General features: G+C 40.3%; 1 protein-coding gene across 3 annotated transcripts in view; it reads left to right on the forward strand.

The window, feature by feature from the left end:
- Positions 1-16,553, forward strand: part of mdn1 (midasin AAA ATPase 1) — a 190,443-nt gene that overhangs the window by 81,885 nt on the left and 92,005 nt on the right. For all 3 annotated transcript variants that reach the window (XM_043686689.1, XM_043686697.1, XM_043686702.1), the window contains exons 41-50: positions 262-366; positions 518-781; positions 2,244-2,511; positions 4,863-5,022; positions 5,325-5,441; positions 6,670-6,878; positions 7,133-7,278; positions 7,828-8,030; positions 14,496-14,716; positions 15,364-15,477. In XM_043686689.1, the coding sequence (XP_043542624.1) occupies positions 262-366; positions 518-781; positions 2,244-2,511; positions 4,863-5,022; positions 5,325-5,441; positions 6,670-6,878; positions 7,133-7,278; positions 7,828-8,030; positions 14,496-14,716; positions 15,364-15,477 (1,807 nt within the window). The remainder of the gene's footprint in view (positions 1-261; positions 367-517; positions 782-2,243; positions 2,512-4,862; positions 5,023-5,324; positions 5,442-6,669; positions 6,879-7,132; positions 7,279-7,827; positions 8,031-14,495; positions 14,717-15,363; positions 15,478-16,553) is intronic.

The raw sequence follows: 16,553 nt of genomic DNA on the forward strand, positions 1-16,553 counted from the left end.
GAATTAAAGCCAAAATAATTCATTTTGACTCCTTCTTTAATTGGTAAATTGTTCTTTCCACTGGAGCGCAAGTGCATTTGAGTTGATTGATAGATCATCAGGGAATGATGGATAATACAGGGGAATTTTAACTCCATTTAAGACCTGTTTAATTTTTATCATAATAATTACTTCAGAACAAAAATTGCAGTTGAAATTGCCTTTGTGCAATTGACTGATTTGGCTATTTTAAAATATTATTTCTCTTTCTTTCTCTGCAAGATGTTTTCTGTATTTAAAGAAATATTTTCTTCAAAAGATGTTGGCATTCACTCTCATCCCTACACTGGGTCCAGAAAATTCCACATCACACCACAACAGGTTCAGGTTTGTCACTTTGCTTTGTATACTTTTGGGTAAACCAGTGTTCAGTCTTTGCACAAGGTAAAAACACACTCAACTTCTTTTAGTTGCCTGGAGAGCAAGCAGTTGGAGCATAATAGTAAACATTGCTTTTATCCTTTTTTCCTTGTTTTAGGTTGGTTATTCTATACTTTCTCGCAATGGGTTTGTCATTCCTGTGACAAACAAGCAGCTGTCCATTCTTCACCATTCGCTTCAGCCACTGGAGTCCATTATGAAATGTGCACAGATGGGCTGGATGGTTATTCTAGTGGGGCCAGCTGCCTGTGGGAAAACTAGCCTCATCCAGCTCTTAGCTCTTCTGACAGGTCAAAACTTAAGAGTAATGGCAATGAACAGTGCTATGGACACAACAGAGCTTCTTGGTGGATTTGAGCAGGTGAGGTATTCATTGGAGCAATTAGAGTTTCAAGCAGCATACCTCTATCAAATTTATTTATACGGTGATGGGTTTTGTTCACTTATTTCAGTTAGTCTTACTTGTTAAAATTGATACTCATCAGGCTGAGGAGGATATTTCTGTTTGCTTGCAGTATTTGCAAAAATCATTAGCAATGATGTATTTGTCACTTCGAATACAAACGTGTGATTTAGTTCAATGAGTTTGTTTTGTGAATTTTCTTCCACTTCAGTCTCATTTTGCTTTAACCAATTCATGATTTGAATTTATATCTTGTGTCCCTTTTTAAATTTTAATTAAGCTCCTCTGCTTCACCAGTCTGAATATTATTTTCAAAGTATTGTTTTGACTTTATTTGTACAGTTGCAAACTTGCACTATGAACACTGCTTGTTTTTATTGCAGTTTTAAACACAAATGCTGCCAATTCATTTGTACAACCAGGTAAACTTGCTGCGCAGAAGCTTTTTGACCCCTGGACTGTTCATGTTCTTAGACAATGCAAAACTAACCCTGCTGCTGTTCTCTTCACAATGGCAATATAATTCTCCTTTCCTTCAAATTCCCCCAAAGTTCAGTGGTCACTGAATCACTTCCTGTGAATCATCCTGTTCCCCAGCAAGCAAAATTGTACAAAGATCTTCCATATTCTGTCTTTGACCCTGCAATTGTGTGAAAGTAATGATCCTCTAACTCCTGAATAGGAAGCAATATGCTCTCTTTTTTTTTCCTTCTGTGTTGCCAGCACACATACAGTATCAGATCTTTGCTGTTGCATTTGAGTCCTGATTATCTCCAGTCTTTTTTCACAACTATGGTTTCCCATTTTTGGGATTGTCCCATTGAACCTTACCTTCTTAGGTCAACAACTTTAGTATAATTTCTACACTTTGGGGAAAAAAATCTGCCTGCATTTAGTATAACCAAGTTGTTGGTTTGCACAAATGTTTTATAACCTATTTCTCTTGTAGTTTGTGCACAAGTGAACACAAAACTGTTTCGGAGACTTGAGTTTCTGTTGTCTACTGTTGCATGCTGCTTGTTAATATATCTATCATGCCATACCTTTGGACATTTTGTAACACTGCAGTTTTATCCAATATTGCCAGTGACCTTGTATAATGAACTTGACCTTCAGTAAATCCTTTTGAAATCCCTTCCTAGTCCATTACTTCTGTTGTTTTTTATTAATATGAGTAGAGTTGAAAAAGAAAGAGACCAGCTGTTGAAACCTTTTGTCATGTACTTATCAGCTTCAAGCACATGTCTTTTTAATTCCAGCAATACTGCCAAATGACAGTCTATTATTATATGTACTTAACATCAATTTTGAATCAAAAAAGGCATAATGGTGATTGCCCTCTTTCCCTCAACTCGAGCTGTAAGATTGAAGATTGTGAAGGTGGAGAAAACATATCAACTGACTTTGTGTGTGTTTGCAGGTTGATATTTTACGTCCATGGCAGAGTTTAGTTGAAAAGGTGAAAGATGTTGTCAATGCTGTTGCCAGAGATGTTCTGCTCTCCGTGGACTCTGTCCCCGATGATGGTGTTCTCCTCAAACTCTGGAATTCATTCCTTCTCAGTCATTCGCGCTGCCTGAATGAAGATCGTGATTCTGCCATTTCTTCTGCTGCAGTCAACAAACTGGAGAGTTTGCTAATTCTTCTCCAGCGTTTTAACAACAAATTTAGCACTCTGTCACCTTCAGGTAGGCATTTCAGGGGATATATCTAAAAGCAAGGATGTGATTTGTGATATTTTGCAAAAATAAAGTATTTGACTTTCTTAGCACATAAAATGGGAGGCAGAATGGCTCAGTGGTTAGCACTGCTGCCTCACAGCACCAGAAGCTGGGTTCAACTCCAGCCTTGCGCAACTGTCTTTGCACATTCTCCCTGTGTCTGCATGGGTTTCCTCCCACAGTCGAAAGATGTGCAGATTAGGTGGATCAGCCATACTTAGTTGCCCATCGTGCCCAAAGGTGTGCAGCCTAGATGGATTAGCCATGGGAAATGCAGAGTTACAGGGAGAGGATAGGGTGGGGGTGTGGGTCTGTGTGGGATGCTGTTTGGAGGGTTGGTGTGGACTTGATGGACCGAAAGACCGTCTTCCACACTGTAGGAATTCTGGGATTCTAAAATATCTTTAAAGGTGTTGGCCAAATTGCAGAATATTGTTTATACAGCTCATATGTTTTGGTTGAATAAATTTAGACACATTGTTTACTATGAAGATATTCCCAGTTTCAAAGTTATTGACTTCTTCTGGGGATAACCGGCTTTCACTGATTTGCCTTCCCATATCTTGCCCGGAGTCATTAATCTGGAATGACACATTATGGAATTTAGAGGGTATCTTACTGATCACTTGAAGCAGTTTTTAAAGAATGTATTAATTCATGAGATGTGGACGTTGCTGGTTGGCCATCTTTTATTGCCCGTACCTAGTTGCCCTTGAGAATGTGGTGGTGAGCTGCCTTCTTGAACCGCTGTAGTCCACGTACTGTAGGTTGACTTTAGAGAGGGAATTTCAGGATCTTGATCCAGCGATAGTGTAGGAACTGCAGTAAATTTCCAAGTCAAGATGGTGAGTGGCTTGGAGGGGAACTTGAAGGTGGTGGCTTTCCCGTATATATGCTGCCCTTGTCCTTCACGGTGAAAATACTCATGGGTTTGGAATGTGCTGTTTGAGGATCTTTGTTGAATTTCTGCAGTGCATCTTATAGATAGTACACACTGCTGCTGAGAAAGCGGATACTTGTGGATGTAGTGCCAGTCAAGTGGGCTGTTTTGTCCTGGTTGGTGTTAAGCTTCTTAAGTGTTTTTGGGGCTGCACCCTCTTCCACCACACTCCTGAGTTTTGCCATGTAAATGGTGGCCAGGCTCAGGGAGTCAGGAGGTGAGTTACTCACGACAGTATTCCAAACCTCCGATCTGCTCTTGTAACCACTGTGTGTATGTGGCAAGTCCAGTTGTGTTTCTGGTCAATGATAACCTCCAGAATGTTAATAGTGGGGGAATTCAGTGATGGTAACACCATTGAATGTCAAGAGGCAGTAGTTAGACTGTCTCTTGTTGGGCATGATCATAGCCTGGCATTTGTGTGGCACAAATGTTACAGCCCAAACGTGAATATTGTCTAGGTCTTGTCGCGTTTGAACATGGACTGCTTCAGTGCACTGACTTTGTGCAATTGTCAGTGAGCATCCGCGCTTCTGACCTTATGGTGCAGGGAAGGTCATTGATGACACAGCTGCAGATGGTTGGGCCTAGAATGCTACCCTGAGGAACTGATTAGATTAGATTACTTAGTGTGGAAACAGGCCCTTCGGCCAAACCAGTCCACACCGACCCGCTGAAGAGCAACCCACGCAGACCCATTCCCCTACATTTACCCCTTCACCTAACACTATGGGCAATTTAGCATGGCCAATTCACCTAACCTGCACATTTTTGGACTGTGGGAGGAAATCTGAGCACCCGGAGGAAACCCACGCAGACACAGGGAGAATGTGCAAACTCCACAGAGACAGTTGCCTGAGGCAGTAATTGAGCCTGTGTCCCTGGCGCTGTGAGGCAGCAGTGCTAACCTCTGTGCCACCGTGCCGCCCTACAACTCCTGTAGCGATGTCCTGAGCTGAGATGACTGACCCTCCAACAACCACAATCATCTAACTATATGTCAGGTATTACTCCAACCAGCGAGAGTTTGCCCCCTGATACGTATTTATTTCACTTCTGCTATGGGTCCTTCATGCCACACTTGGTCAAATGTAGCCCTTGATATCAAGGGCTGTCACTCTCACCTCACCTCTGGAATTTAGCTCTTTTGCCCATGTTTGAACCAAGGCTGTAATGAAGTCAGGGGCTAAGTGGCGCTGGTGGAACACATTGTGAATCTCAACCTTTAATGTGTGCTGGGTATGGTAGGAAGGTTTTATGCATTTAATAAACCCACCTGTGAAATTATAGTTTAACTGCATATTAATTTGCTTCCTTTTCTAAATCGTGTTGTGTCTTAAGTAATTGCTAGAAATATTCTGTTTCTTTGGTGCTTTAGAATTTTCAGATTTGATCTCAGAATTCCAACATTTTAAGCACCAACACAGTGAATTCTTGGACGGCCAAAGTCGTGGTACTTTTGAGTGGGTTGATGGGATGCTTGTTCAGGCTTTGAATTCTGGTGATTGGCTACTACTGGACAATGTTAACTTCTGCAGGTAAAATTTATATCTGAAAAGTACATGACACTGCCATAATTTGTAGATTCTGAATCTTTTGTTTATAAATGTTGTATCGTAGAATTAACTGCTTTTACGCTTGCGTAAAATGTAGGGAAAATGGATCATGTTTCTTTTTATATCCACATTTGGTATTGCAGTTTCAAAGGTCCAAGAGCTCGCAGCAGCTCTAAATATAGCTGCAAGAGGATTGATTGTACTGGTGTATAGGGACTGTTGGGATAAAATGTGCATTTAACCATTTGCTAATCATGTAATCCATTTTGTACATTTTTATTTAGTCCTTCTGTGCTTGATCGTCTAAATGCTCTTTTGGAACCTGGAGGAGTGCTTACCATTAGTGAAAGAGGAGTGATTGATGGCACCACCCCAACAATTGTTCCACACCCAAATTTCAGGTATGCTGTGAAGTAGTTTTCTGTTTTTTGGTAACAGAACAGTGCAGCACAGGAACGTCCCCTTCGGCCTACGATGTTGTGCCGAACATAATCCCAAATTAAGCTAATCCCTTCTTTCTGCCCTTGGGTCCATATCTCTCCACTCCTTGCATATTCATGTGCTCAACTAAAAGTCCCTTAAACGCCCCTGTAGCACCTGCCTCCACCACTGCCCCTCTCAGCCAGATTCTTACCACTCTGTGTGATTTGAAAAAAAAACTTGCCCCTTACATCTCCTTTGAACTTTTCCCTCTTGCCTTAAATGCATGTCCCTTGGTTTTAAACATATTAACTCGGGCTTGACAGTCAGAATCTTTTTCCCAATCTTTGCATCTCATAATTTTAGACTTCTCTCAAGTTTCCGCTCAGCCTCAGCCGATCCAGATTTCAACACTGGCAAAAGGAAAAGATTTGTGATTATTTCCAGTTGTTTTAGTCCACATTTGCTGGTGTATTTTACTGCCAGTCTGAATTATAATTGGAGCCAACCTACTACTACTTCTTACAAAATACTTATTAGTGCAGTCACAGGAGCAGTTTGTATTTTTGAGGGGGCGTGAGTAAACCCACCAGGGATATATGTTACTGGCCTGAAGTTAAATGCAATTTTATGTACAATGAACGTTGTCTTAACTTTTCTGTCTTGTTAATCTGTTCAAAATGCAGTAGAAGACCCTATGTTTCAACTGCCCATAAATCCTTGCAGGCATTAATGTGATTAGTTTTAGTGTTGTACATCACTGTGTAAACTTATGTTTTAAACTGGTGTTTCTTGTGTGGAGTTCTGTGTATGTCTGATAACTTAATGTATTCAATATTTTTTAAATCAAAAGTATTGGGCAAATCAAAATTCTACCAATGTGTGTTCCATTCCTGTCCATCCTTGTCCAATCCTCCAGTCAAAAAATATTTTTCTTTCTTTGCTAAATCATATTGCTAACCAATTCCCTTTTGAGTGATCTTTCTACTCCTAATTCTGCATCCAATTATCTCTTGGCCTCAAAAATGGAAGGCCAGTTTGTATTACGATTTGTTGCTACATTATCCTGTTGAACTCTGCTCGCAAGCCTTTTTAAGATCACTTTGGTTTATGTCAATTATAGAAAGTAGGAATGTCCAAATGATAACAATTAACTAATGCTATTTTCAATTTTCATGTTTACCTTTTTTTTTTTAAATTTAAAAATAGACTCTTTATGACCATGGATCCAGCACATGGGGAAATCTCTCGGGCCATGAGAAATCGTGGAATTGAGATTTATGTTGCAGGTGAACTCAGTGCTGACCCTTTAGATAAACAGGACATTAAAACATTGTTACATGGCCTTGGTTTCGTGGGAGAAGAAATGTGCACTGAATTGATGAAATTGTATTCTGGAGTAAAGGAAATTGCAGCAGGTAAACTGAGTATTTTAAATTGATTAAATTCACATTTTCTTGATAAACTGTGGTTCGAACTGCACTATCTGACAAGAATAGGAGTGTACAAATGTTGAATTGGAACTTTGCAGCTTGCTCAGCTTTTATTTCATTTAGGTTTTATTAGAACTGTAAATGTAAAATGTTTGGTTCCGGTTACTCTGTAGCTTGAGGGTTTCTGAAAGATTGATTTATTTTACCACCTAAGCTATTTCTCCTTTTCTTTACTAAAGGCACTTCTTATTCCATCTCTTCGCTTCTCCACTGTGCCGTCCTTATTGTTCAGCAGCTGAAACATGGTCTCAGTCTGGCGGACGCATTCCATCAAGCTTGCACAGAAGTCTTTGCCCTTTCACAGTCTGCTCAAGCTCAGCAAGAGGTGAGGGTTAAGGTCTTATTTTTCTGAAGGAAGTTCACAAGTTCTCACTTTATACTGAAAAAAGTTTTAGTGGAAGATGCTGTGAATGTATATTTTATGTTGGCAAATAGTGAGTGGTCACGTATGCTGTTATTTGAATCATGATGTAGAGATGCTGGTGTTGGATTGGGGTGAACAAAGTTAAGATTCTCAACACCAGGTTCTCATCCAACTGGTTTATTTGGAAGCACTAGCTTTCAGATCTCTGCTCCTTCATCAGGTGGCTGTGGAGCAGGATAATAAGACAGGATCTTATGATTCTGCTCCACAGCCACCTGATGAAGGAGCAGTGCTCAGAAAGCTCGTGCTTCCAAATAAACCGGGTGGACTATAACCTGGTGGGAAATTAGATTAGAGTCCCTGTTGTGTATTGAAACATGCACAACCTGGCAAGTCGCTTTTAGGTCCTATTAAAATGATTATGAGCAGGTCTTCCCCTGTAAAGCTAACTTTTAGTTTTTCAGCCTTGGTTGTAATTACTGAGCTCAAAGTAAAATCACTGTATTACAGCAAGTACGAGAGCTGGTGGAGAAGCACCAACTTAAATTGACGTCTTCCGAGTCCTGGGGTGACTCCTTGGTCTGTTTGGGATTGTGGCCGGATTCTGTTCCATCAGCAGTGTTTGCAGCAGAGGAATCAATGTTGTCCATGGTTCATCGAGATGGACAGGTCCTGTCCTACTGTTTAAACCGACTGAGCCTGAGCAATAACAGGTGGGCTGAAGGCGTTCGGGGAAAGACCATGTTATATTAATGTAGCCACTTCACTATAATTGAATTGATGCCAGTACATATTGTAATCTTACTTGGCATCATTATTTCATATCACTATTTCATATGTATCCTGGTGATAAATGACTACTTGCTGTCACTTGCAATAAGTGGAGGTTGCTTGAGATGTACTCAGCTTATTAGGAGTGTTTTTTATTCTTATATGGGCTGTGAGTATCACTTGCAAGTCTGGCATTTGTTGCACTTGAACAGATTGGCTGTCTAGGCTATTTCACAGGGTAGCTAAGAAGCATCTGTTGTCCAGACAAGGCAAGGATGGGAGATTACCTTAAAGGTCAGCAGTGAATCAGATGGGTTTTTGTGACATTTGACAGTGGTTACATGCTTGCTAATTGACTAGTCTTCCATTCTAGACGGTCTTAATTGAATTCAAATTTCGCCATCTGCCCTGATGGGATTCAAATCAGTGGCCCCAAAACATTATTATCTATTAAGCATTTACTTTATTCTAGGCATCAATTTAGCTTATTTGGCTGGTTGGCTGATTTTAAGATGTGGTGTCGTGCCAACAGCTGAGGTTACTTTTATTACTTATTCCCTGGCTCACTATCAGCAAGCCTTTCTGTGTCCCTGCCTTTCTGGCTCTCTTTCCACCATTCCCCCAGCTGCTGTCAGTTCTGACTAAGTGTCGTTGGACTTTTCTCTCCATTGATGCTGCCAGGCCTGATGAGTTTCTCCAGCACTTTGTCTTCGATCCCCAGAGAATTAGCCTGATGTTCTATGCATTACTAATCCAGTGATGTTACCATTACTAATCCAGTGACGTTACCACGATGTCACTAACTCCCTCTTGTATCATCTTGAGCAATGAAATAACCTGATCTGTATTTAGCATAGAAATGTTTCTGTATGATGTGATTCAGTTCAGGAGGAAGGCAATTGCAGAACTGACCTGATCCTATTGAATGGCAAAGCAGTCTCAAGGGGCCGAATGGCCTGCTGCTGTTTCTGTTAATTATGGGCCTCTCATATCTGGATAAAACCCATTGGAGCTCCACCAAGGAGGTCTGCAAGAAAGATGCTTTGACATTCTGCAAGTCAGGTTGTACTTGAAAGACACCTAGATAATCCAGAAAGGTCGTTGCATTTTAGCTCATTGGGAGTACAAATGCACTTTGAGCAGACGACAAGTATTTGATGCAATAAACATCAGTACAAAAATGAGAAGAATATCCACTTGGATTCATTTGAGGCAAATTGTACAGATGTATCGCAGCAGAAGTCAGATAACAGGAAGGAAGAAGGTTGCAGTGTGTGTTTCCAGCATTAGATGAAGTAGAATGAGAGCTGATTCCAATCTAGCAGAAATGGTGGCAGATGTGTGTTCAACTACCCTGCTGTCGGCATCATTTCTGTCCGCTTCGGTTAGGTAAGGTGAAGAGCAGATGTCTTTTCCCTAGGGTGGGTGATTTCAAGATTAGGGCCAAATGTTTTTGAATGGTTCATGTGCAGAATGAACTTCCAGAGGAAGTGGTGGGTACAGTTACAACATTTGAAAGACATTTGGATAAGTACATGACTAAGAAAAGATTGGAGGGAATTGGACCAAGTGCAGGCAGGTGGGACAAGTTTGGTTTGAGGACATGGTCAGTATGGGCCAGATGGACTGAAGGGTCTACTTCCATGCTGTATGACTCTATGAATGTAATCCCACTAAAACAACCTCACCATTACAAGAAAAAATATAAAGAAAGGATCTTTCTCAAAAAAAAAACTGATCAGAGGATAGCACTTTTTTTTTTGATGTCATGGAAGAAATTGCATATAAGAGGAGGTATGTAGTCAAGCCAACCTCTCACTTTGACATGAGACTTTGCTGTAGAATAGCAGTTTAGCCTAGACTGACAGTATCAAATTTTATATGAAAATATGACTGAGGATCTCAAACACAATCTTTTGCATTTAATTAAATCTTGGCTATTTTGTTGGCTTGTTTGAGTCCAGGTTGTGATTATTTTGCTTCTATTAGATTACTTTGCCACAGTTTGGGACAGATTTGCAGTCCTGATAGAGGACTAAATTTACATGGGTGACAAGAGCATTTAATGCATCATGGCTACTTGGAATTTCTGTAGATACTTGGAGATATTATTTGGGCAGATTTTGTCCAGCAGTTCCACACTGGAACAGTTTGCACTTAATCTCCAGGTTTTCCTATGAACTTAGATCCTTTTTTTTTAATATATTGCATCCTTTGAAATATCTACCTGATTTTCTCTTAAGAGGTATTGGCCCTTGCCACAGGAATTGGTCATAATAAATTATGCTCCAACACCTAACTTTAGCCCAACCTGTCCTTGATCTAAGCAGTTTTCCAATAATTTTTTTTTTCCTTTAAAATACTACCTGGTATTTTCTAATGGAGTATGTTATGCTCCTTTTTGTTTGAATGCTAATATGAAATTTAATCAAATGCTCCCTGGACAGAAAGACACAATAAACTGACTTAGTAAAGGTATAGATGAGAGTAATTTGCAAATTGGAAATTTGCATATATTCAGCTGTGGAAAGCATTCATTATTGAATACAACATTTTACACTAATCGATGCAATATATTACAGTTTACAAAATAAAACCAAGTCCATTGGTTAGCTTTTCTGCTCCTTGATCTGTTGAGGAACCATTCATGACAATTCCATAATAGTGCAGGTGTAACATTGGAACTTCAACACTCAAAGCACAACATTGTTACAGTGCAGCTTTTACAATACTTCTTCCATTTGGCCAATGGTGCCTACATCAGCTCTTCAAATAAGCATCATCACCGAGTCGAAGAGTGTGGTGCTGGAAAAGCACAGCTGGTCAGGCAGCATCCGAGGAGTAGGAGAGTCGATGTTTTGAGCATAATGTTGACTCTCCTGCTCCTTGGATGCTGCCTGACTGGCTGTACTTTTCCAGCACCACACTCTTCAACTCTGTTCTCCAGTATCTGCAGTCCTCACTTTCTCCATCATTACCTAGTGTCAAAGGTTTTTGTCCATACCTCAGTGCATTATTTTGATCCAAATAATCGTTCAACACCCTCTTGAATGCCTCAGTTGAGCCTGCCTCCACCACACTTCCTCGCTGAGTCTTCCATACCCTAACGATCCACAGTGTGAAAACGACTTTTCCTCATATCATACTTGGTCCTTTTGCAAATCACTTTAAATGTATGTCAAATGGGTGGCATGGTGGCTCAATGCTCAGCACTGCTCCCCTCAGCGCAATGGACCCAGGTTCAATTCCAGCCTCCGGGCGATTTGTCTGTCTGTGTGGAGTTTGTTCATTTTGCCCGTGTCTGCATGGGTTTCCTCCAGGTGCTCCGGTTTCTTCCTACAGTTCAAAGATGTATACATTAGGTGGATTGGCCATGCTAAATTGCCTGATCGTGTCTAGGAATGGGCAGGCTTAAGTGGCTTAGCCTTGGAAAGTGTAGGGTTACAGGGATGGGTAGGGGGTGAGATGCAGTTTGGAGAGTTGGTGTGGACACAATGAGCCAAATGTGACCTGCCTGCACTCTAGGAAGAGATTCTATGATATGACTCTATTCTTGTTCCATTACGAGGAGGATCAGTTTCTCTTTGTCTATCTAGCACACTTGTAATTTTGAAAACCTCTATCAGATCTCTTCTTCACCACCACCTTTTCTCTAAGGAGAACAGTCCCAACTACAATCAGTCTTCATTTGAAATTTTCCTGGACCTATTCTTGTAAATTGTGTCTGCATTGTCTCCATTGCATTCACATCCTTCCTATAATGTGATGCCCACAACTTTACACAACATTCCAGCTGAGTTCCAACAAGTGTCTTGTACAAGTTCAACATCACCTCCTTGCTCCTGTACTCTCTGCCCCTAGTAATAAAGCTGAGGACACTATGCTTTATTAACTATTTCCTCCACCTTCAATAATCTGGCCGTATACACAACCAGGTTTCTCTGCTCTTACCTACATACCCTTTAAGAATTGCACCTTTTCTTTCTTGTCTTTCAGTGCTTTTCTTACTAAAACGCATCACCTCATAGTTCTCTGCATTAAACGTTACCTACCATCTATTGCCCACTTCACCAACTTAGAGTCATAGAGTCCTATAGCACGGAGACAGCCTCTTTGGCCCAAACTGGTCCATTCTGACCAAAATGTCCTTCTACACTAACCCCATTTCCTTGTACTTGGCCCAGATCCTTCTAAACTTTTCCTATCTATGTATTCGTCCAAATGCCTTTGAAATGTTGTTAATGTACCAGCCTCAACCTCTTCTGCTGGCAGCTCATTTCATATGCATACCACCCTCTGTGTAAAAATAAAGTTGCCCCTCAGATTCCCATTTATTCTTTCCCCTCTAACCTTAAACTGATGACCTCCTAGTCAGCGATTCCCCAACCCTGGGGAAAAAAAACTGAGTGCCTTCACCCTATCTATGTCCCTCGTAATCTTATACACTTTTGTAAGATCCCCCCCCTTAGTCTCCTGCGCTCTAAAGAAAAATGTCCTAGCTTGTCCAACATCTTCCTATAACTTGGTCCTTTGCGTCCTGGCAAAATGCTTGTAAATTTCTTCTGCACTCATTCCAGTTTAATAACATTCTTCCTGTAGCAAGGTGTGACCAAAACTCAACATCATACTCCCAAGTGCAGCCTCACCAACATCCTGTACAACTGCAATGTCGCTTCCTAACTTGTATACTCAATGCGCTGACTGATGAAGACCAATGTGCCAAAAGTTTTGTTCACTGCCCTGTCTACCTGTGACTCTACTTTCAGAGAACCGTGCACCTGAACTCCATGGTCCCTCTGTTCCACTATACTCCTTTAAGGCTCTACCATTCACCATGAAACTCCTACCTTGATTTGACTTTCCAAAGTGCAAGACCTCACACCTATCTGTACTAAACTCCACTTTGCCATTTAGAATCTCAGAGTCAGAGATGTACAGCATGGAAACTGACCCTTTGGTCCAACCTGTCCATGCTGACCAGATATCCCAACTCAATCTAGTCCCACCTGCCAGCACCCGGCCCATATCCCTCCAAACTCTTCCTATTCATATACCCATCCAAATGCCTTTTAAATGTTGCAATTGTACCAGCCTCCAGCTTCCTCTGGCAGCTTTTCCCCAGCTGCTCAAGGTCCTGCTGTTATTTCAACTTATCTGAGTCCTGTTGGAGTTTCATGCTTTCATCCTGATAGTTTACAAGTTTTCCAAATTTCACGTCATCTGCAAACTTTGAAATTGTCTCTTGTCTCCAAGGTCCAGATCATTAATATAAATCAGGAAAAGCAAGAGTCCAAGTACTGATCTCTGGAGAGCTCCACTACAAAATGCCCTTAACCATTATGCTGTTACCTATCACTCAGCCAATTTTGTATCTAATTTGCTCCTAACCCTTTTATCCCATGACCTTTATCTTTCCTCACAAATCTGTTGTGTGGTTCTAAATCAAACACCTTTTTGAAAGTCCATGTGCACCACATCATTAATACTCTCATCAAACTATTCTGTTACTGCCTCAAAAAACTCACTCAAGTTAGTTATGAATGATTTTTTTTCCCTTCAAGAACTGGTGCTGACTTTCTGTAATCAACCCACCATTTTCCATGTGACTGCAAATTCTATCCTGAATGATTGTTGAGGAAGCTTGTGAAAACAGTGACATTGAACTGACTGGACCATAATTGCTGTGCTTTTTTTACTGTCCTTCTTCAACAAGGCCCTAATGTTTTCAAATATCTGGTCGTCAGTCTTTTTCAGGGATGCCAGAAAAATTATGATTTGTGCCTCTTCAATTCTCACCTTGACTTACTTCTCAATCCTTGAATGCATTTCTCTGGTCCCAGTGTCATTTCAACGTTTGAGTACCAGCAGTCAATCCAACACTACTTCCTTAAAATTCTGAACTCTTCTGCTGATAGAGTATCCTCCTCTGTTACCATGGCCTGGTCAGCATCTCTTTTTGTAAATGTAAAGTATTCACTTCACACCTCAGCCATGCCCCCTGCTACCATGTGTAAATCGCTTTTTGGTCTCTAATTGGCTTTACTAATTTTACCACTAAATTTATGCCTAAAGAAGACTTTGTCAAACAATCCAAATTCTCTGACAGATGAAAATATATCAGTTCAGGGAAGTTCTACCTACAGAAATAGAATGAAGACCTCAGAGACCAATCACCATAAGGATGAGCCAGAGATAGGAAACTGTAGGAATGAGAGACTGAGAATAAATTGTGTACATTAGGCAGATTGAGGACAAAAGGCGAGGAAGAGCAGCTTGCAAGAATCCATATCCTTGAAAGTTTGTGTTTATTTCCTAGAGCCAATTATTTTCAAAAGTAAACAAATGTTTGTCACAATTCATCATACGGTGTCTGTAAAGGATGTTGTTCTCTCCCTTTCCTTATTCAGATCTCGACCCCTAACTCTGGCTGATCTTGAGTTAGTTTTGCAATCCTGTAACATGGACAATCTTGTATTTCATGGCAATAAGACTGCAGTTCAAGTGACAGATGAGCTCTCAATGGTTCCTGCTGCTATCGGGCTGGTCACAGAGAAAGCATCTAATCAAGATTGGCTGTTAAGGGCAAGATGGTTGTGTCACGCAGCAAAATTCTACAAGCAGCTACCAGGTAGAGTATTGTTACCAGTGTTCTAATACTTAAACCTGATCGTACAACTTTGTCATGCCTGTTACTGAAATCATTCATATAGTGACTTTTTACATTACTGGGGTCATTTAGGTGATGCACAAACTAACAACCCCTCTCGTCACACCAGACTACAATGATCTTTTTAAAAAAAAACACACATTGCTCACAACTTTTTCTGAAGGGCTTTTAAGCATGAGCAACAAATATTGGCTTTGTTACAGATGCTTGTATCCTGTGAAAGAATAAAAGCAAGTGCCATTTGACAGGTTAAAACCTGCTTGTGCACAAGATTATTCCCTGTTATGGTCAAGTTGTAGTTTTGACATGTGCGCCACTTTTGTATCGATTAGTTAGATTGCTTCGTAATTATCATTGCACATTCTTGTGTTTACTTGATTTAAAACATACATGAAAGTATAAGTTAGAAACTTAATTTTACACTTAAATTCTTCACCAGTATGAATAATATTAGTTATAAATACACAACATTAAAAGATGCCTGATTTTTATATGTATTCTATAGATATTCAAAAAATCAAAGGTTCTGTATAGATGTAGAGTTGGCGTCATGTGGGTGATTATAAATTGTGTGCGATTTTAGTTGATGGCTTTTTTTTAACCTACAGAGTTGGTGTGTGCCCAACTGGAGGCAGGGGCAAAAGCTCTGAATGCAGTTTACTCCAGTGTACTTCCCACAGGAATGAAGGAAGTTGTACAGCAACTACATCTCGATGCCAATGGTAACATTGTTTAGATCATATACTTTCTAGTTTTATTCATTTTCTTAGATGAGCTGTTTACAGAGGAACCTTGATTATCCGAAGGACATGGGTGGGCAGTATTTTGTTCATTAATCGAATGCCGGATAACATAGTTTAGCTGAGCATTGGGACATTGCGATTTTGCCAGATAATCCGATTTTTGGATAATCGGATAATCAAGATTCCTCTGTACTTGTTTGGGGAATGGGAAAAAGTTGGATTTTACTGACTACCTGGTGTGAAATTAGTTCTTTGTACTAAAGTTAACACAACAATTTTCTTTTGTTGCCCTGACAAGTGGCAAATTTATGGATAGGAATTTAAGCTCTTGCATTCAAGATATTCAAGTGGCATGTTCCTATGTCTAAACTTTAATGTCTTTAAGGATAGTGGTGCATGTTGTCCAGCATTGGATGCATTTCCATTTCGAATAGAATATTGACATCTTTTATAGTTACCTGTATGAATGGTTATGGCAGAGAGGACTTTATCTGGAAAATGCAACCTCCAAGGTGTTGCACTTCTGTATTTTGAGTCAGTTTTATTTTAAAATAGCCTTAAAATAGAACTTGGAGCAAGACATTTATGGTGAGAGCAGCACTCTCTAACCTAAACAGAAATACAGGAAAAGTTTTATTATCCAGTACCTATGTGGCCAGGAGGGTGCCAGTTGATCAAATATTTCAGTTGCTCAAGAGGTCATATAATCAATATAAAAACAGAACTAAGTAATAGAGACATAATGCAGGTGTATGCAAATCATTGGTATTCTTTATTTACATCATAAGTCACAAATAATCTCTCTCTCTCTCTCTCTCTCTCTCTCTCTCAACTGACTAATATAGTAAAGTATTAATTTTTGCACAGTGCTGGTTAAAACAAACTGTCGGTACTGAATTTTGCACATCTACAAATTCCCATCTTCCTATCAGTGGTTATAGAGTCAGGGAGATGTACAGCGTGGAGACAGAGCCTTTGGTCCAACTCCTCCATACTGACCAGCCTATCAGAAATTAATCTAGTCCCATTTGCTGGCATTGGGCTCATGTGCCTCT

Source organism: Chiloscyllium plagiosum, chromosome 3, assembly GCF_004010195.1.
Source record: "Chiloscyllium plagiosum isolate BGI_BamShark_2017 chromosome 3, ASM401019v2, whole genome shotgun sequence".
Lineage (NCBI taxonomy): Eukaryota > Metazoa > Chordata > Chondrichthyes > Orectolobiformes > Hemiscylliidae > Chiloscyllium > Chiloscyllium plagiosum.